Source organism: Oryx dammah, unplaced genomic scaffold, assembly GCF_014754425.2.
Source record: "Oryx dammah isolate SB20612 unplaced genomic scaffold, SCBI_Odam_1.1 HiC_scaffold_5, whole genome shotgun sequence".
In the NCBI taxonomy this organism is placed as follows: Eukaryota; Metazoa; Chordata; class Mammalia; order Artiodactyla; family Bovidae; genus Oryx; species Oryx dammah.
In genome coordinates, this window is record NW_024070189.1 from 65287685 (window position 1) to 65310606 (window position 22922).

Here is a 22922-nt window from a genome sequence, read left to right on the forward strand (position 1 = left end):
CCATTATAAATGGCCTAAAATGGTATAAAATTGTCTAGATTACCTCTTCCTCCTTTGCATTCTGATCTGTTTCCATCGGTTCCTCATTTTCCTCAAACTTGTGCACTTCCACTAGAGATGCACTGGACACACTGAAAATGCCATGGACATTTACTCGAACCTTGACTTTCACTTTTGAACTGGAGCCATCAGACTGAGGAGTGACTTTCTGAACTGAGAACTGAGCTAAGGACATATGAGAGACAAAAGAGAACACATAACCTAAGAGGATGAATTCAAACACAAATATATGCTCATACTGCCAGGTTATGTCCATTTCTCAGTGAAAGGTCAGTAGCATGATACTTCAAATAAGCAAAGCGGGCACTCTTAGAATCTTAACACGTCATCAGATTTCTCCTTCTTCTTTCCCATATAACCAAACTTTTAATCATCTCCCAGTTAAGAACTCAAGTATCTCCTAACTCTTCAAACATGTCCTTCCCTCCAGTCCCTTATCCCAATTCATCTTTATATGGTACTGCAGAATAAATTCCTAGAACAGATTTGTCACTTTTTCATCTACTGAAAATCCCAAAGATTCCATATTCTTTGTCACTTATTAAGAAACTGCCATTTCTAGATTCAGTTACTATACTAGCATTTTGCTCACGTTTTTAATTTCATAAAACTCTGTAAACTATTAATTATCATGTTTATTTCTGTTTTACAAGTGAGGAAAACACGTAGGTTAATTTTCTAAGCTTCTAAGTGCCATTCAGGATGTTCCTAGTACTTTACATGTACTCTAGTTCTGTAATTAACTCTAGATTCTCTCTCCTCAACTGGTATTATTTGCAGATACTAAGTTTCTCATAGTCAATGAAGAATGAAGACAACATGGTTCCATAGCCTATGGTACTGATTATCACAGTTCAGTTCAGTTCAGTCGCTCAGTCATGTCCGACTCTTGGCAACCCCATGAATCGCAGCACGCCAGGCCTCCCTGTCCATCACCAACTCCCGGAGTTCACTCAGACTCACGTCCATCGAGTCCATGATGCCATCCAGCCATCTAATCCTCAGTCGTCCCCTTCTCCTCCTGCCCTCAATCTCTCCCATCATCAGAGTCTTTTCCAATGAGTCAACTCTTCGCATGAGGTGGCCGAAGTACTGGAGTTTCAGCTTTAGCATCATTCCTTCCAAAGAAATCCCAGGGTTGATCTCCTTCAGAATGGACTGGTTGGATCTCCTTGCAGTCCAAGGGACCCTCAAGAGTCTTCTCCAACACCACAGTTCAAAAGCATCAATTCTTCGGCGCTCAGCCTTCTTCCCAGTCCAACTCTCATAATCCATACATGACCACAGGAAAAATCATACCCTTGACTAGGCGGACCTTAGTCGGCAAAGTAATGTCTCTGCTCTTGAATATACTATCTAGGTTGGTCATAACTTTTCTTCCAAGGAGTAAGCGTCTTTTAATTTCATGGCTGCAGTCACCATCTGCAGTGATTTTGGAGCCCAAAAAAATAAAGTCTGACACTGTTTCTACTGTTTCCCCATCTATTTGCCTCCCTGTCCATCACCATCTCCCAGAGTTCACTCAGACTCACGTCCATCGAGTCCACGATGCCATCTAGCCATCTCATCCTGGGTCGTCCCCTTCTCCTCCTGCCCCCAATCTCTCCCAGCATCAGAGTCTTTTCCAATGAGTCAACTCTTTGCATGAGGTGGCCAAAGTACTGGAGTTTCAGCTTTAGAATCATTCCTTCCAAAGAAATCCCAGGGCTGATCTCCTTCAGAATGGACTGGCTGGATCTCCTTGCAGTCCAAGGGACTCTCAAGAGTCTTCTCCAACACCACAGTTCAAAAGCATCAATTCTTCAGCGCTCAGCCGTCTTCACAGTCCAACTCTGACATCCATACATGACCACAGGAAAAATCATAGCCTTGACTAGGCGGACCTTAGTCGGCAAAGTAATGTCTCTGCTCTTGAATATACTATCTAGGTTGGTCTTTTCTTCCAAGGAGTAATGCTAATAATTTTTCTGTGTACACCTAACTCTACGTTAGGGTCAGAACTGAATACTTTCAGTAACCAGCATCACATTATGCACAAAGTATAACAATAATGTGCATTAACCAAGAACTACAGCCCAGGGAATTCCTTGGTGGTCCAATGTTCAGGACTCCATGCTTTCACTACCAAGGGCACAGGTTTGATTCCTGGTCAGGGAGCGAAGATCTCATAAGCCACATGGTGCAGCCAAAACATTTAACTGATTAAAATTAATTTTAAAAATCTTAAAAAAAAAAAAAAAAAAAAAGAACTTCAGTCCACAGTAGGAGATCCAATTAAATAATGACCATCCTGCTGGTTCTGAACCTGGTAAGACTGAAAGGTTTTTTTTGTGCATGTGATTTAAAGTACTAAAATTTCAGTATATTATACTCACTTTGCTATTCCAATTCTGAAAGGCTTTTTTGTGCATGTGATTTAAAATACTCAAATTTCAGTATATTATACTTGCTTTGCTATTCCCATTCTCCCAAGTACACAATTTTTTTTAATTCCCAACTCTTTACTTACCTATAGCAGGATCTGGATAAGGCAAATCTTGAGGAGAGCTATAATAAGCCTCAAGAGTGAAAGGTTCCTTTCTATAAAATGTGAGTACTTTAGAGAAAGGAGCAGCATGATTTTTTGAAAAGACTTCACAGTCACTGAATGGAGGAAAAAAGACAAATTTAGGACATTTTTAACACTTTTACCCAGGTATTCTAGTTTTGTAATTATTGTACAACTCTAGTTACTCTTCTCAACTGGCATTTCCAATTCATAAGTTTCCAAGAAAAACAAAAAATGTAAGTGTATGCATATACAGTATCAGTTTTAAACACACACACACACTTCAACACACGAAGGTAAAAGTGAAAGTGAAGTCGTGTCCAACTCTGCAGCGAAACAGATTGGAGCCTGTCAGCCTCCTTCGTCCATGGGATTCTCCAGGAAAGAATACTGGAGTAGGTTGCCGTTTCCTTCTCCAGAGGATCTTCCCGACCCAGGGATCGAACACAGGTCTCTCACACTACAGGCAGACTCTTTACCGTCTGAGCCACCAGGGCACATAAAAGGCACCAATTATTTCAGCAGGATCAAATAAACAAAACTAGTAAGGACACAAACTTATTCTGATGAGTAAAATAAATAATCACTTTGCTTCATGCACTATAACGTAAGAGATTTGTGTAAGCTGAGTATTTACCAAGACTTAACTTGTTAAGTACAAAAATCATTAAAAAACATTACCTTGACCCTTCTTCAGCAGGAGAATTCCATCTCAGAGATATTGGATATGGAACTACATCAGTGATAGAAAATTCTCTGACTTTGAAAGCAGGTGATAAGATTGCACACTAGAATAAGAATTTTAAAAAATTCCATTTGGCAAATAGGCATTATGAACTATTATAAGACGTGTAAGAAAAATGACTTCAGACGAGCATCTACTTGCATTAATAACTTAGCAGTATCTAAAGAAGTGGTTTTATAAGTGTCTATCATTTGTCAAATCACCCATTAACCTAGCTATTCCCTATTATTTTTCCATTAATCTCAACCTTTATTTAACTGATGTATAACACTACTTCATGTAACAAATGCCAAATTCTAGTAGTATTTCAGGCCTACTTAAGTTTCTAGTTAATTCTTTCATCTTATTACATGTTATATAGTACAAACAATTCCATTTATGAACGCCACCTCTAGTATCAATTTTAAAACAAATTTTTCAGAATCTTAGACCTTAAAATCAAGGAGCTAGTCTCAGACCAGCTGGATACATTAACCACTGCTGTACTGCTACAATGACCTGTCAGTGGCTACCTGTGAAAGAAAGCAAGCTCACCTGCAATGCACAGCCTCGAGTAACAGCTTCATCGGCATTTAGTGTTGTACTAATTTCTTTACCAAAAAATTTGCTAATCTTCTCCTTCACTGCAGGGATTCGTGTTGCACCACCAACTATCTCCACTGCATAAATATCTTCTTTCTTTAACTCTATTTAAAAACAATTAGAATAGACATTTAGATTAAAAGAATCTTTCAATTCATGTTTTACAATGAAATAAAAGAGCAATATAACATAGTATCACAACAAAATAATTCACAAATATGTAAGAAAACCCACCACCACTCTTCATCCCCTCCACAGTAACATACACACACACACACACACACACACACACACGTGTGTGCCATTTGGAAGCAGGTAGTTATATATATCGGAGAAGGCGATGGCACCCCACTCCAGTACTCTTGCCTGGAAAATCCCATGGACAGAGGAGCCTGGTGGGACGCAAAGAGTCAGACATGACTGAGCGACTTCCCTTTCACTTTTCACTTTCATGCATTGGAGAAGGAAATGGCAACCCACTCCAGTGTTCTTGCCTGGAGAATCCCAGGGACAGGGAGCCTGGTGGGCTGCCGTCTATGGGGTCACACAGAGTCGGACACGACTGAAGTGACTTAGCAGCAGCAGTTATATTTTAATGCTCCAAATAATGAGGGGAGGGTGGCACAACAGTACTGAGATTTAAGAGGTGAGGGTGAGGAATATCTAAAGTCCTATAGTGCCTAAGTCCTGCAATCTCAGAAAGACTCACACAAATACGTGTTAAAATACCAACAGTTAAGCTGGCCATAAAGAAAATAAAAGGGCTGACACAAAGTGGGAAGGAAGTTCTGTCTGACCCAGCCTGACAGGCCTGTGTGGACGAAGTCTAAATAGACTTCAGGACACAGTCTGAGAGTATCAGCCGAGGGACCTCAGGGCTCTGCTGGCTCAGATTATAACACAGGTTCAGTCTCCTCATAACAGAAGGGAAGAGGCTACCACCCAAGGCTCTGCTGTCATTCATAAAATACCTCTTAATACCACTTGGTTTCCTGCTCACATTTTATACAACCATCTGTTGAGTGACAATCTGTTGAGAAGGGCTATTTAAAGAAATGGGCTGTACCAGTATGAAAGGAATATGCATTTGTCAAAATCCCTCCATTTTCATATCTGAGCCTGTGTCAAGATCAGAGTACAAGAGTGGACTCTAGGAAAAGGTCTGTCAAAGATTTGGGAAACAACAGGAATATATTCCTAAATCAAACTTCTACCTTTTACCCTGAGATTAAACTAAGTATATGGTTATCATATCCTCCCCCTTCTTAGTCAACAAGATTCACTGACAGAAAATCCTACAAAACTACCACAGCAACATTGCTAAAGATAATTTTTACCACCATGAAATACCTGAACATTAAACCCATCTTTGAATCTGTCTGAATTATGTTTCCGGGGAAAACTATTAAGACTTTCCCAGACACTACTGGAGGTACTGCAGGGGAAGATACTGGTAAAAAGGAGTTTAATATGGCACTGAAGTAGTTCATACAGCGAACACTGGTAGATCTGGGGATGGGGGGGTGGGGAAAGTTAACATTCTCCAAACAGCCCAAGATGAACAATTTAATCACAAAAATACTTACTGGCCTGTTCCAAAACACTACGAAGTGGTGGCTCCACTCTAGCTAAGAGATCATCACACATCTCCAGAAATTTGCCTCTATGGAAAAAAAAAAAAAAAAACAGGTCAAGTCACAGTCCACTCATATATAGAATACCTATAATCAAACAGACATAACAAGCACTGGGAAAGATGCAGAGAAACTGGGCCTCATATACATTCTTGGCAGGAATATAAAATGTCACAGCCATTTTGGAAGAGTTTAGCAATTCCTCAACATATTAAACATGGTGCTTCCGTATGACCCAGCAATGCCACTCTAGGTGTTTCTCCACAACTGAAAACATGTGACTACACGAAACTCCACACATGAATGGTCAAAGCAACATTCTTCACAAGAGGCAAAAAAGTGTGAAAAACCCTAATATCCATTAACTGTATTCAGTAAAAAAGGATGAAAATAATAAAAAGGACTGATTACACGCTGAAACATCGATCAACTTTGAAAACATTATGCTAGGTAAAATAAAGCCAATCACAAAAAAGACATATTATACGACTGACTCCATTTATATGAAACTATCAGAACTAAATCCAAAGAGACAAAGATTAATGACTGCCTAGGGCTAAGGACAGGAAGAACAAATGGGGAAAGACAAGTTACTGGGTAAGGAGATTTTTTTCCCTTTAATTTTTATTTTTTAGACTGGTTTTAGGTTTACAGAGAAATTAACAGAAAGTAGAGAATTCCCATACACCTCTTACTCCCAACTCAGTTTCCCTATTAGCATCTTGCATTAATAAGATACATTTCTAACAACCGATGAGCCAATACTGATACATGGTAGTATAAATTAAGGTTCTACATAATTTGACATATGGTCCAAGTATTCACCATTACCATACTGTACTGAATAGTTTCACTACTCTAAAAATCTTCCATATTCTATTCATCCCTCCCTTCCACTGAACCTCTAACCATTGATCTTTTTATTGTCTCCAGTTTTCTCTCTTCTAGAATGTCATATCGTTATCATACAGAATGTCATGAAAGTGAAGTCGCTCAGTCGTGTCCAACTCTTTGTGACCCCATGGACTGTAGCCTACCAGGCTCCTCCTTCCATGGCATTTTCCAGGCAAGAGTACTGGAGTGGGTTGCCATTTCCTTCTCCAGGGGACCTTCCCAACCCAGGGATCAAACCTGGTTCTCCCTCATTCCAGGCAGACGCTTTTAACCTCTGAGCCACCAGGGAAGCTCAAATACTTCTAGAATGTCATATAATTGGAATCATACAGCCTTTTTAGACTGACTACTATTGCTTAGAAATATACATTTAAGATTTTCCCACGTCTTTTCACAGAATGATAGCTCATCTAGAGTTTCTTTATGAGGTGATGAAAATATTCTAAAACTTGGTGTGGTAATGGTTGCACAATTCTGTGAATACATTAAAACCCACTGAATTATAAATGTGTTAACTTTTACGAATTACATCTCAGAAAAAGAAAAACAGTAGAGGTATAGAACGCACCCACCAGAATGGCAAAAATTCAAGATCACTAATACCAATATTGATGAGGATATGTAGCAACCAAAATCAAATTTAAAATGACAGTTTTGCTCCTAATATCAAAAAAGTGAAAGAGTTAAAGAGTCCAGCAATAGGAGAAAACCTGTCTACAGTGTCATACTAGGCAGCAATACACAAGAACAGATGATATATGCAACAACTAAGTCAGGGGTCCAAAGCCTGGGCCACAGACCAGCACTGGTCCTTGGCCTGTTAGGAACCAGGCCACACAGCCAGAAGTGACTGGAGGGCAAGCTTCATCTGTATTTGCAGTCATTCCCCATCACTCGCATTACTACCTGAGCTCCACCTCCTGTCAGATCAGCAGCAGCATAATAAATGTAATGCTCTTGAACCACCCAGGACTTTCCCATCTTCCCTACCCCCAACATCTGTGGAAAAATTGTCTTCCACGAAACCTGGCCCTGTTGCCGAAACAGCTGGGGACTGCTGAACTAAATGAATCTCAGTCTCATGCTGACCAAAGAAGTCTTACACAAAAGACGAAATACTGTATGATTTCATTCATTCTTCTAGAAAAGGTAAGCGCAATCTATGCCCCTCAAAATAAAAGACCTTATTAGTGGCTGCCGTGGAGGATGGAGGCCTGAGAAAACTTCTAAAATGATGGAGTAGTGATTTGTAGGATGCATGCAACCATCAAAACTCAGCAAATGACACTTAAAACTTGAGCATGTCTTTATGTGAAGTATACCAGAAACTACAAGCATTAAACTCTGGTTAATACGCCTACTTAAAAGTGTCTAGAAAGATGGCCTTGAGATGCATCAAAAGATAAAACTGATGGGTAGGCAGAAGGACGGACAGACCAACGGGTAGGTGAAAAAACAAGCAGTTAACACTATTGGTAGAGCCAAAGCAGCAGAGAAGAGTGTTCACTGTAAAATTCTTCCACCTTTGCTGCATATTTGAAAATGTCCGTATAAAAACATGAAAAGTGAAGTACACAGAGCATTCTAAAAAGACAGCAGTGGCAGTGGTCGTTCCTTTTTATAAAGTTTTACTGAAATTTAAATTCACATACAATAGAAATGACACAAAAAGTGTCATATTTAAAGTGTGCAATTCAACGGCTTTTAGTATATTCAGAATTGTGCAAGCACCACCACTGTCAATTTTAATTTTAAAACGTTATCATCACCCTAATAAGAGTATTTTTTACCACCATTAACATTATTCTTCCAACTCCACCAAAACCCTAGCCCTAGGCAACCACTCATTTTGGACATTTCATATAAACAGAATTAGACAATATGTAGTAATTTTAACTTATTTCTTTCCTCTAGCATAAACTTTTCAAGGTTCATTCATGCTATACTACGCATCTACACAACAGTTTTTTAACTGCCAAAGAATATTCTATTATATGGACATATCATATTTTGTTTATCAGTTGCGTTCTGTTTATCTAGTTTATCAGTTGATGGAATCTGGGTTGTTTCCATTTGGGGGGTATTATAAATAGTGCTGCTATGAACATTTGTGTCTAAATTTTTGTGTAAATGTGTTTTCAGTTCTCTTGGATAACACCTAAGAGCAGAAATACTGAATCATACGGTAACTCAGTATTTTAACTCACTTTTACGTGAAATAAGTATTTCTGAGCTTTTAGGAGGGAAGTGAGCACTTCCACTAGAGATGCACTGGACACACTGAAAATGGTTTGGTGATTCCACAAAAATCTAACTATATAATCACCACATGACCAAACAATTCCACTCCTGGCTATATACCCAAAAGAACTGAAAACAAGACACTCAAACAACTTGTGGTGAATGTTTATAAAGCACTCATCACAAAAGCTAAAAGGTGGAAACACAGATGTCCAGTAATTGATGAATGGATAAATAAAATATGATATGCCCACAAAAATGGAATATTACTTGCCATAAAAAGCAACGAGGTACGAACACATACAAAGTGGATGAATTTAAAAACATTAAGTTAAAGAAGCCAGACACAAAAGAAGCCAAACATGTAGTGTAGAATTCCACCTAATACATTATATAAACACAAGAAAGCTACAGTTTAACGGAAAAAAAAAAAAAATGAAAACCATCACTTCAAGTAGAAGAAAAAGGTGACTACAATCTGGTTACTAGGCACAGTAATTAATTCTGGCAGACTGGAAGCAATTCTGATGCCCATCTCAATATTCTGAGCATGGCTCAGGCCACACTTTCCCAAACACTCCGTTAGTCTTCTTTCAATTCTACCAGTAAGTAGAGTTCACATCCTGAAGAACATCCAAGCAACCTGACCTGGCAACGGAAACATTCTGGGTGTTTCTGAGGATAACCCTGAAACATCAAATTACCCAGAATTCTTATCATGTTATACCAAAAGACCTGTTGTCTCAAGTGATAATGAATTACTCAAAAACACAATTTCTCATCAATGACTAAAGCAAATTCCGTATTAATTCTGCATTAAAGCACTCTGTCCTGAATTTATGAAAACTAGTGACTCACGTTTAACATAGGCACATGTCAAAGAACTGCCAATTTCTTGGAACATTCAATTAACCAATTAACCAGAACAAACCAATTAGTTGAATTTATTTGAATAATCAAACCCAACCTTCATATTAAAGGCAAGATCCTGAATGGCCTCTAATTTTTACCAACAAAATCTGAAGTTTTAACAATCATGATACTTCAACAATTAGATAATTAAGGCTAATATAGAGAAACACCACAGTTCAGTTTACCATCAAAATATTAATATGGTTACCTATTCATAGTTCCAGAAACATCAACATCATTCATAAAACATTCGATGCTCAAAGGAAGGTCTGAAGCATTTGCGCTCATCAATTTCTTGAGTTTCTCACACTCCTGAGACAGTCGTAATAATGCACGGATTTTGGACTTTATGTCTAGCTTGTATTTCTTTCCAAATTCTTCACAAAAATGATTTACTAGCACCTCATCAAATTTTCTGCCTCCCAGTGTTGTGTCAAATGCAGTGGCCAGAACCTTTGGGAAAAGATGATAATTAGTTAAAAAACTAACCAATTTAAAATTTTATCGTGAAATATACTTAACTGGTAAACTGTAATAAAAAGGTGGTAAGGGACATTAAGGTCGAAACAAGACAATGTGCATATGTCATTTAAACAAGGTTACAACCACTATGAAATGAGACATCATAACCCTCAATTTACAGATCTAGACAGATCAGACAATCTATAGGTCATAAAGATATTAAGTGGTAGAAGTAGAATTCAAAACCCAATCTCAATTTCAAAACCTATGCCTTCCCCACTACACCAATCTGGCTCCAAACAATAATTATAATTCAAGAACCAATATACTAACATGTCATATACAGTTCTAGTCTAATCTCTACCACAAAACTGCAAATAACACCAAAGGCTTATTTAGCTCCACGCAATTTACCACCAGAAAATATGCTAAAGCCTTAACTCACAGTAATCTGTTTCTATTAACATAGAAGACTACAATTAGGTTGGGTTATCCTTTTCTAAATCTCTAAAGGAAACCAGAAGCAAACTAGATCTAATCAGATTCAATAATAGAAAACTGGCTAAGTAATGACCAACATCCTCAAAACCATTTCTTCAAAGAATGTTAAATGTCCTCAGGAGCTTTTTCTTGGTGAGTGATCTCATGAAAGAAAGAAAAAAGAAAAACACAGAACTGAGTACAGTTCTGTGTAATTCCAATTTTGTTTTCATAAATGACTAGAATGAAATATATCAAACTGTAGTAAGATCATGAATGTCTTTCCTTTATATATATGTTTCCAAATTTGGTATGATTCTATAGTAAGTATTTTGATAGTTAAATTTAAACTGTAATTGGAAAACTGACAAGTGACAGCTGATAGTGAAGCAAATACTAATACACATCACTCTGACTCAAAGACAAGGCTAAATTATAGCCAATACCTGCTGTCTAAAAAGGTGAGAGTATAAACTGGAATTTAGAAATAATCCTATTATGGATAAAAGTAAAGCGTAACAAAGAGAAACTCAAAATACCCTTCAAATCTAACAAATATTTATTCTGGGATAGGTAGTTCCATTGGAACAACCCCCAAGTTGGGGGAGCAGAAAGCCAATTTAGAGCCGGCAGCAAAAACCCTGATACAGAACCCAAGTAATTAAAGGAAATATGCAGATTATCCTTGGTTTTTAAGTACATTCTAGATAAAATCACCAAGCTATAAAATTGATTTTATGTACCGAGGAACTAGCAAATACTATCAAATCTGACTGTGACCCACAGACATAGGAAACAAACTTATGGTTACCAAGGTTAACCACAGGAAGGTGAGAGGGAGGGATAAATTAGGAAGATGGGATTAACACTACTATAAATAAAATAGAGAACCAATAAGGACCTACTGTATAGCACAGGGAACTACACTCAGTATTTTGCAATTTTGTAATTCTCCCTATAAGGAAAAAAGAATCTGAAAAAGAATTTATCAATATATGTATAAGTGAATCACTATGCTGTAATACCTGAAATTAACACAACATTGTAATAAATCAACTACACTTCAATTAAATTTTTTTTAACTCACTGAACACCTAAAATCTGTACCTTTCACTCTATATAAATTTTATTTTAATAAAGAGACTAATATAGGAAGTGTATATACATACTAAAAAAGCTTTTTTAAACTGTGACCAGCATTACTCCGATCCCTCTTTGCCATTAACATTACTAGACTTCTCTGTGTACAAAACTGCTTTCTCCAGAGCTCTATCATCTCTAGACATCTAGACTAGAACTCCTAGGCTGGTTTCTTTTGGCCAGACAAGTTCTAGTCACTCCACCCTGTTCCCAGAACATTCAAAACCTTAAGAGAATACCTTTATCATCCCTTAATCCTTGGTGTAAGACATCTAAAGGGACTACACGTTAAAGACTCCCCCTAGTAACCCTGCAAAGCAAGCATTATTTTCCCCACATTACAGACAAAAAAAAAAAGGGCTCAGGAATCTAAGAACTTTTTCCTCAAGTTCTATGCTCTTTGCTTCATTATCTTGTCAACACCTCAAAAATTACTTTGGGCCCCCAACTTCCACCCCACCCCTACACAACTAATTTCTAGTTCAGACAGCTCATACCAAGTTTCCACTAGTGAAACAAAATTATTTGAGATATATTTATTTATGGCTGAGGCGGGCCATCACTGCTTTCTCTAGTGGGCTTCCTTTAGTTGCAGGGGCTTCTCATGCTGCAGAGCACAGGCTCTAGGTATACAAGATTCAGTATTTGTGGTGTACAGGCTCAACAGTCACAGCCCAAGGGCTCTAGAGCACAGGGTCAGTAGTTGTGGCACATAGGCTTCACTGCTGAGCAGCATGTGCCATCTTCCTGGACCAGAGAACAAACCCATATCCCCTGCATTGGCAGGACAATTCTTAACCACTGGACCACCAAGGAAGCCCCGAAACACAACTCCATAACCAACTACTTTAAGTTGCCTCTCATGAATTCCTAATTATCATACATCTGTAATATAGTCTCCTGGGGAAAATATACTTACTTTAAGTTTTCCTCTATTAAATGCACATACAGAAACTTGATAAGAAGAATGCCCCATGTCTACAAAAACTACATTTCTTGGTTTCTCTTCTAAGGCAGGAAGATCTTGTTTATAGATTCCATATGCAAGAGCAACTACACAATAATACAAAAATAAACATAATGTTATCATTTAGTAGTAAAATTAAAATTCATTTACATAGGAAAAATATATTTACAGCTACAAAAAAAGATTCAAAATCCTTATAAGCTCTGCATGGTTTATTCACGAATAACACTGACTTCGAAGAGATATACGTTGACATTCATTTCATTTTGGCTTCCTTAATGTTTGCAGTTTCCAGTTCCAGCAACTGTGGCAATTTTTTCCAAAACCACTTTCTCCCACTTTTCCAAACATTTTCCCCCATATTCCCTTGTGCCATCTCTCAACATTCCCATATATTATGCCTCCTGAGATCTTGCTTTATAAACCCCAGCCCTCTGACTCTATCAGCCCACAAATAGGGAGAAAAACCTAATATGTAAACCAAAGCAATGCTCCAAACACGTAATAAATGCACTTCCTTTCCAAAAAAGCATGCAATTAAATATCAAAGTGCTATGAAGATACAGAAAAAGTACTTGTCAAGTAAACTCTTCATATGTGACAGAGTACCCAAAAATACTGGTAAGGGCTCCAAGTAAAATACGGAATAAGAAACCCTAGGGTTTTAAGATTTCACAACCTTTGAGATTGAGCAAGTAAAAAAAAATTTCAGTTAATAGTCACTTACCTGCAGTAGTTTCATTCATTAATCGCAGACAATTGAGACCAGCAATCTGTGTTGCATCCATCACTGATCGTCTTTCTGCATCAGTATAGAAACAAGGAACCTATAAAAAGAATGTTTTAATTTACCATTATTATGGAGATTCCTGATTTAAAATATACCTGTCAAAAAAACAGTAAAATCCAGAAATGCCCCCAAATAGCTACAGCTATTTACTCTGTATATGATCAAGAAAACCTTTCAAACCAGTATAGCATATCTGGGCTATTCTATAGTCTTGGGACAAATGCACAGCCATATAGAAAATAAAATAAAAGTTGTATCCCTACTAAACACCAAATACCAAAATATATTTCAAACCAAAGATGTAAATGTTTTTTAAAAATCATGAGTATCAGAATAAAAGGGAATCTTTACTGTCAAAGAAAGAAGGGGAAAAAAAAGAAGGGATTTTCTAAATATAACACAAAACCCAAAAGAACCAACAGGTCAAGATGAGCATCCTCTGGTGGCCAGTGCTGGGTCCCAAGATGTGGCTGGGCAATCAGTGGCACTGGGGCCAAGGGCAACAGCAAGCAGGACTGCCTCTCACTTGCCTGGCAGCAACAACAGTGGGCATCAGCGAGGCCCATGGGAGTGGGGGCACCGCCCGGTGTGTGGGACTCTCAGCTGGACCCTGGTTCACTCAACCTGCATGATGCTTTTCTTGCTCTGGAAGCTGGTGCAGTGGCTAGGATTCACTGTCTCTGAGACCTTTGTGTACTTGCTGGGTGTTTTGTGCGCTACTGGCCCTGTGTGATTATAGACAGGCTCCAAGCTTTTCCTGGCTAAACATGTTTGTGCCCTTCTTCACTGCTCACAAGCTTGGCACCTACTTCCCCACTATCATCTCCATGCACCTCTCCCAGGACAGAGAGAAGTGGCTGGCTGTGCTCAGTATTTTCTGCTGCTGCTGCTAAGTTGCTTCAGTCATGTCCGACTCTGTGCGACCCCATAGACAGCAGCCCACCAGGCTCCCCCGTCCCTGGGATTCTCTAGGCAAGAACATTGGAGTGGGTTGCCATTTCCTTCTCCAATGCATGAAAGTGAAAAGTGAAAGTGAAGTCGCTCAGTCGTGTCCAACTCAGAGCGACCCCATGGACTGCAGCCTACCAGGCTCCTCCAATCCATGGGATTTTCTAGGCAAGAGTACTGGTGCGGCTTGCCACTGCCTTCTCCTCAGCCTTTTCTGGGTATACACAATTCAAGTTCAAGATGATGTTGTGCCAGAAGCTGGTAGAGCAGACAGGAGCTCTGATTTGGCCTGATCATGTCTCACATCTTCATTCTCCTGAAGGTGCTCATGAGCTCCACCTGCTGAGGCAACTAGCCTTGCAGAGGGTAAGCCGGACCCCAGGCTGAGGCCCCACTTCCACCATACCACTGAAGAAGCCTGGGCCTCAAAGTCGGCTTGTACCCTTCCCAGTGCCCACTTTTCTCTATACCTATCATGTCTAAAATTATTCCCTCAGCAGGGATACAAAGAGCAGCCTTGATCCTTAAAATGTATTCCCTCTTATTTCATGCTTTGAATAGCTAATCCTGAATTAAGATCCTAGTAAAACAGACAGTCCTGACCTCCTTTGACAATTGAAAACTGCATATAAGTAAAATGGTCTGATGATCTCTGAGTATTTTCATGGATCTGGGAAAGGACTCGTTGTACAAAGGCTGCTAAGCTGAAATCAGTGTTTCCCCTGGCCAGCAGAGCCAACCTGTGAGTTCTCTGTCCCATCCCCGGAGACGAGACTTCCTTGACACTCGATCTCTTTTTTAAAAAGTGTAAACTAGCTTGTGAATCCTCCCCTGTGCTACTGGGGAGGATGGCCCTTATCGTCATTCCAACCCAGCCACAGTATGTTGAGTAAGCATGATTGGGACCCTATCTGGAGTCCTGTCGCCTAAGAAAAAAGAACTTTTCACTTGCTTTCAAAGCACTACTTGGCTTCCAATCTCAGGAGACTACAGTGCCATAACTCTTCCACCACCTTGTGGCCAGCACTGTTAGCGCACCTAAGACAGATTTAGGACCAGACAGATCTTTTCAAGAAAACTGGAGACACCAACAGAACATTTGATGCAAAGATGGGCACAATAAAAGACAGAAACGGCAAGGACCTAACAAAAGTAGAAGAGATTAAGAAGAGGTGGCAAGAATACACAGAAGTGTACAGAAAAGGTCTTAATGGATAACCACGATGGCATGATCACTCACCTAGAGCCAGACAGCCTGGAATATGAAGTTAAGTGAACCTTAGGAAGCATTACGACGAACAAAGCTAGTGGAGTAATGGAATTCCAGTTAAGCTATTTCTGATTCCACAACAAGATGCTGTTAAAGTGCTGCACTCAATACGCCAGCAAATTTGGAAAACTCAGCAGTGGCCACAGGACTGAAAAAGGTCAGTTTTCATTCCAATTCCAAAGGGCAATGCCAAAGAATCTTCAAACCACCATACAATTGTGTTCATTTCACATGCTAGCAAGGTCATACTCAAAATCCTTCAAACTAGGCTTCAACAATACATGAACCAAGAACTTCCAGAAGTACAACCAGGATTTAGAAAAGACACAGGAACCAGAGATCAAATTGCCAGTATCCGTTGGATCACAGATAAAGCAATGGAATTTCAGAAAAACATCTACTACTGCTTCATTGATTACACTAAAGCCTTGGACTGTGTGGATCACAACAAACTGTCAAAAAAAAGAGACAGAAATACTAGACCACCTTACCTGTCTCCTGAGAAATCTGTATGCACATCAAGAAGCAATAGTTAGAACCAGACATGGAACAACAGACTGGCTCAAAATTGAGAAAGAAGTACATCAAGGCTGTATATTGTGTCTCTGCTTATTTAACTTATATGCGGAGTACATTATGTGACATGTCAGGCTGGATGAATCACAACCTGGAATCAAGATTCCCAGGAGAAATATAAACAACTCACTTATGTAGATGATACCACTTTAATGACAGAAAGCGAAGAGGAACTAAACAGCTTCTTGATGAGTGGTGAAAGAAGAGAATGAAAAAGCTGGCTTAAAAACTCAACATTCAAAAAAATAAGATCATGGCATCTAGTCCTATCACTTCATGGCAAACAGATGGGGAAAAAGTAGAAATAGTGGCAGATTTTATTTTCTTGGCCTCCAAAATCACTACAGATGGTGACTGCAATCATGAAATTAAAAGACACTTGCTCCTTGCAAGAAAAGCTACTGACAAACTTAGACAGCGTAATAAGAAGCAGGGACATAACTCTGCCAACAAAGGTCCATACAGTCAAAGCTATGGTTTTTCCAGTAGTCATGTATGGATGTGAGAGTTGAACTATAAAGAAGGCTGAGTGCTGAAGAATTGATGCTTTCCAATGGTGGTACTGGAGAAGACTCTTGAGAGTCCCTTGGACAGCAAGGAGAGCAAACCAGTCAATCTTAAAGAAAAGTCTTTGGAAAGACTAATGATGAAACTCCAATACTTCGGCCACCTAGTGGAAAGAGCCAACCCACTGGAAAAGACCCTGATGCTCGGAAAGATTGAGGACAGGAGCAGAAGGTAGTGACAGAGGATGAGACGGCTGGATGGTGTCATTGACTCAATGGACATGAGTTTGAGCAAGCTCCGGGAGATGGTGAAGGACAGGGAAGCCTTGCGTGCTGCAGTTCATGGGCTTGCAAAGAGACAGACACAATTTAGTGACTGAACAACAAAGGGATAAGAAGAGGGGCTTTCCAGGTGCCACAGTGGTAAAGCATCCGCCTGCCAACACAGGAGATGCAGGTTTGATCCCTGGGTCAGGAAGGTCCCCTGAAGGAGGAAACTGCAACCCACTCCAGTATTCTTGCCTGGAAAATCCCATGGACATAGAAGCCTGGCAGGCTAGAGTCGGGCGTGACTGAGCTCGCACACAAGGGATCAGAAGGAGGGGCAGGTGTTCTAATGCTCATAGGCACTGAGACCTACGAATGTTAAGTTTACAAGGGATCACAGCCCACGTCTGTTGGACTAATGTCTTTGGTTTGATGTCAATCAGGTGCCAAATGAGAACATTTGCTAAGATAAAGAGAATGTTTTACTAGGGAAGGAAAAAGGGGAGCAGAACTGAAACATTTGATTCATTAAAAAATTTTAATAACCTAATGAGGGAAAATATTTGCAACTCACATTATAAAATAGCAAAGAGCTAATCTCTCTAATATTCAAAGAACTACAAATCAAAATGGAGACCACACTTCCCTGGCAGCTCAGTAATAAAGAAATCTGCCTGCCAACACAGGAGACCAGGTTCGATGCCTGATCCGGGAGGATCACACATGCCACGGAGCAACTAAGCCTGTGGGCCACAGCTATTCAGCCTGTGGGCCACAGCTATTCAGCCTGTGATCTAGAGGCCTGGAGTTGCAACTAATGAAGCCCGCATGCTCTGTAACAGAAGAGGAACCCACAATGAGAAGCCCACACACTACAACTAGAGAGCAGCCCCTCTTGCACCAACTAGAGAAAAACTCGTGTGGCAACAAAGACCTAGCACAGCCAAAAATAAACAACTTTTTTTAAAAAATTAAGTTTTAAAAACGCAGTGGAGAAAAGGATTTTTAAAAATGTTTTCTAAAAAACTGAAGCCCATAAATTCAAAATAAAATGAGGAAAGGATAGGAATATTTCACAAAAAGTGAAATACAAAACGGTTTATAAATTCTAAAACATTCAAGTTTACCTAAAAAGTAAAATATCAAAATCACACATACTTTGCTACCACTATTTATCGATCAAAATTATTTGACATGCCAATAAGCTGAGCTGATGAGGCTGTGGTCAAACAAGCCCTCTTATGCATTGCTGACATAAGTATAAATTAGTACAAACTCTCTAAAGAGCAATTAAACAATAGTTGTTAAAATTTAAAACATGTATCCTCAGGCCCAGCAACTGCACTTCTAGGAAGTTAGCCTATAACCTACAAACTTATGTCATAAGAGCAAAATTTATTTGTCCAACTGTTACTCACTGTAGTATTCTTTGCAATTAAAGAGACAAAATCTGGAACTAACCGAGATGTCCAACAAAAAGAGACCATGCTGTGTTGTGTGTTTAGTCGCTCAGTCCTATCCAACTTTTCGACTCCCTGGACTGTGGCCCACCAGGCTCCTCTATCCATGGGAATTGTCCAGGCAGGAATACTGGAGTGGGTTGCCATGCCCTCCTCCAGGGGATTTTCCCAACCCAGGGATCAAAGCCAGGTCTCCTGCATTGCAGGCAGATTCTTTACCATCTGAGCCACCAGGAAAGCCCATGAATACTGGAGTAGGTAGCCTATCCCTTCTCCAGGGGATCTTCCCAAACCAGGAATCAAACCAGGGTTTCCTCTGTTGCAGGAGGATTCATTACCAGCTGAGCCACCAGGGAAACTCCCCCCAAAAAAGAGACTATACTTAAATATTAATAGATTATGGTACATGCATAAACTGGGACATTCTGCTCCACTACATGGTACAAAGCACCTCTCTAATGCTATGGAACAAATAAGGTAAACCGTCCAAAATTTATTGGAAGAAAAATAAAAGTAAGGGACCTGTACTTACTTGCTTGGGTAAATAAAAACCTCTGGAAAGATCTGTAACAAAATGGTAAAACTAGTAATCTCTGGCAAAGAAAATCTACTTACTAGGTAGCAGAGGTGCTAAAGCTTCCCATACACCCTTTTATACATGTGATTTGGTTCGAACACAAGGGCTATTACCATCTTTCCCAAAATATAAAGCTTATATTAAACAATAATCAGTTTACAAATAGAACAAAATACACCCAGGCCCTATTTACATAGCAATCAGATACACCATAGCATCAAAATCTAGAGCAGAGACTGCACAGAAGAGAGCTCACAGAGGCCAGAGACCACTATCCTTAGACAGGCCCGATGGCAAGGCCAGCCCTTCCTGAATCCAGGAATCTGAGTAAGTAGTTCCCTAAAGCGACAGAAAGATTTCCCTAAATCATTACAGTGCTTCACTGTGCCTAAACTGTTTATATAACGTAGTTTATGTTTTTATACTTAAATTTCCTTCTGGAATTCTTGCATTTTGGTACATCCAAGGTATAGCATGCCTTTGTGAATGACCTCCAACAGAAATCCTGGACTGAGCCTCAGGCAGAACTCCCCTGGTGTATAATATTTCATGTGTGTTGTCACAACTTGTTGTTGAAGGAATTAAGCAGTTCTGGTCTAACTCCAATAGACGGGGACTCTTGGAATCTTTTAGCTGCTTTCCTTCAGATGTTCTCCCCATACCATTTCCCTTTACTGATTCCACTTTGCATCCTTTCACTATAATAAATCTTAGCCATGAATATAGCTTTATTCTGAGTCTTGTAAACTCTCCAAGTAAATCACCAAAATTCTCAAGGACCTGCAACACATAACTTAATCCATCACCTTTTAACTTGATCCCAAAAGCTGGAAAAGCATCTCAGGCAGTCTTGCCACTTTACATAAAATTTACCTCTATACAGAGCAAATTTTGTCACCCTGCTTATTTACCTTATACGCAGAGTACGTCACGAGAAACGTGGGACTGGAGGAAGCACAAGCTGGAATCAAGATTGCTGGGAGAAATATCAATAACCTCAGATATGCAGATGACACCACCCTTATGGCAGAAAGTGAAGAAGAACTCAAGAGCCTCTTGATGAACGTGAAAGAGGAGAGTGAAAAAGTTGGCTTAAAACTCAACATTCAGAAAACTAAGATCATGGCATCAGGTCCCATCACTTCATGGCAGATAGATGGGGAAACAGTGGAACAGTGGCTGACTTTATTCTTCTGGGCTCCAAAATCACTGCAGATGGTGATTGCAGCCATGAAATTAAAAGATGCTTACTCCTTGGAAGGAAAGTTATGACCAACCTAGATAGCATATTAAAAAGCAGAGATATTACTTTGCCAACAAAGGTCCATCTAGTCAAGGCTGTGGTTTTTCCAGTGGTCATGCATGGATGTGAGAGCTGTACTATAAAGAAAGCTGAGTGCCAAAGAATTGATGCTTTTGAACTGTGGTGTTGGAGAAGACTCTTGAGAGTCCTTTGGACTGCAAGGAGATCCAACCAGTCCATCCTAAAGGAGATCAGTCCTGGGTGTTCATTGGAAGGACTGATGCTGAAGCTGAAACTCCAATACTTTGGCCACCTGATGCAAAGAGCTGACTCACTGGAAAAGACCCTAATGCTGGGAAAGATTGAGGGCAGGAGAAGGGGACAAAAGAGAATGAGATGGTTGGATGGCATCACCAACTCAATGGACATGGGTTTGGGTGGACTCCGGAGTTGGTGATGGACAGGGAGGCCTGGCATGCTGTGATTCATGGGGTCGCAGAGTCAGACACGACTGAACGACTGAACTGAACTGAATACAGAGCAAAATTCAGAATCAAAGTTAGGACAGTAGGTAGGGGAAATGTCCACTGAAACCTGAAAGTCCACTAGAGATTTGGGGGAAAGCAGAAACCACCTAAGAAACACAGTCCCTGTATTGAATTTGAGCTCTTTAAAGAAAGTAGCATTCTTCTTCTTTGCGTCCTCCAAACGTGGATTATGGGCCATAATCCAGTTCTTCCTGACAAAAGTCAGTACGATTTTACTAGATAGCCAAGAAACAAGAACTCCATCAGACAAAGACTATGGGGTGAAATAAGCCCACTTGCTTTGCCAATCAGTGCACCAAAATTAAGACAAAATAGGCCAATAAACAACAAAGTTCTACTGTACAGCACAGGGAACTATGTTCCATACCCTGTCACAATTCATAATGGCAAGGAATATATATATATGTGCACATACACACACACATATATGGGGCTTCCCTGGTGTTCAGATGATAAGGAATCTGCCTGCAATGCAAGAGACCCGGGTTCTATCCCTGAGTGGGTAAGATCCTCTAGAGCAGGGAACAGCAACCCATTCCAGTCTTCCTGCCTGGAGAATTCCATGGACAGAGGAGCCTGGCAGGCTACAGTCCATGCGGTCACAAATCACTCAGATACAACTTAGCGACTAACACATTACATGTATACATATATAAATGTATTCAATATAACCAAGTCAACTCTGCTACACGGGGAAATTATACACTGTAAATCAGCTATATGTCAAAAAAAATTTTTTAATAAAAATTTAGAAAGACAAAAGAAGCCAAAGAGCTAAAATATCAGATAACAACTGCAGAATGAGATTCACTGGAAAAGCAAATTCAACCACCTAAATTTCAACAGTACCTAAGGACGCCATCATACTACAAGCAGAAAGCTATAAACAGCCAGGCTTCTATCTAAATAGGCAAGTGGAAAATACAAGATGAAGTCTACTGCTGTCTTGCCTTTAGTGCCGGATAGAAAAACAGCAAAGATACAGAGACAGGAATAGAGAAAAAGCATTTCTTATTGAGAATATTCAACTAACTCAACAAACAAGAGGCTACCATGTGCCAGGCACTATGCAGGGTGCTAGACAGAATACAAGAAGAAGCAGGTTTAGTCAGAGATAAGCCTTTAAACAGAATAATAGAAGCAAGAGCAAAAACTAGGGAAGGAAAAAAAAATTCAATATGAGAACCAGTCTGAAAAGTTCTTAAAATAATGGTTACCACCTAAGACAAAAAGCAATTTTATTTTCAATTAACAGCTTTCTTCTTTCTGCTTCTTCATAGACTGTAATAATGCATAGGGATGAAACTTACCGAAACAACACAGTCCACAACAGGCTTCTTAAGAACACTTTCTGCTGTCTCCTTCAGTTTGGATAAAAGCATGGCAGTCACCTGCTCCGTGGTAAAACTACGTTCCTCCTCCATGTATTTCACCTGCAATAAAAAACAAAAGGATCTAAACTTACTGTATTTCTTCATGTCCTAAAAACCTAAAATGAATAATTTCTACATCATCAGTGGAACATTATCTCAAGAGGAAATTAAGAAAGCTAGTTTTAGAAGCAAAAATAATTTAAAAGTCACTTTTAGCTTGTTAAATGTGCTTACCAACCAGGATACCTGGAGATGAGATTCAGTTCAATTCAGAAGCTCAGTCATGTATGACTCTTTGAGACTCCATGGAATGCAGCATGCCAGGCTTCCCTATCCATCACCAACTCCCAGAGCTTGCTCAAACTCATGTCCGTCAAGTCGGTGATGCCATCCAACCATCTCACCCTCTGTCCTCCCCTTCTCTTCCTGCCTTCAATCCTTCCCAGCATCAGGGTCTTTTCAAATGAGTCAGTTCTTCACATCAAAGTATTGGAGTTTCAGCTTTAGCATCAGTCCTTCCAATGAACACCCAGGACTGATCTCCTTTAGAATGGACTGGTTGGATCTGCTTGCACTCCAAGGGACTCTCAAGTCTTCTCCAACACCACAGTTCAAAAGCATCAATTCTTCAGTGCTCAGCTTTCTTTATAGTCCAACTCTCACATCCATACATGACCACTGGAAACATCATAGCCTTGA

General features: G+C 39.7%; 1 protein-coding gene across 2 annotated transcripts in view; it reads right to left on the minus strand.

Moving 5' to 3' along the window:
• HSPA4 (heat shock protein family A (Hsp70) member 4) overlaps positions 1-22922 on the minus strand; it is a 51135-nt gene that overhangs the window by 12725 nt on the left and 15488 nt on the right. For both annotated transcript variants that reach the window (XM_040240113.1, XM_040240114.1), the window contains 9 exons: positions 22161-22283; positions 13393-13492; positions 12618-12751; positions 9825-10069; positions 5522-5598; positions 3888-4039; positions 3290-3396; positions 2570-2703; positions 44-225 (listed from right to left, as the gene is read on the minus strand). In XM_040240113.1, coding sequence (XP_040096047.1) covers positions 44-225; positions 2570-2703; positions 3290-3396; positions 3888-4039; positions 5522-5598; positions 9825-10069; positions 12618-12751; positions 13393-13492; positions 22161-22283 — 1254 coding nt within the window. The remainder of the gene's footprint in view (positions 1-43; positions 226-2569; positions 2704-3289; positions 3397-3887; positions 4040-5521; positions 5599-9824; positions 10070-12617; positions 12752-13392; positions 13493-22160; positions 22284-22922) is intronic.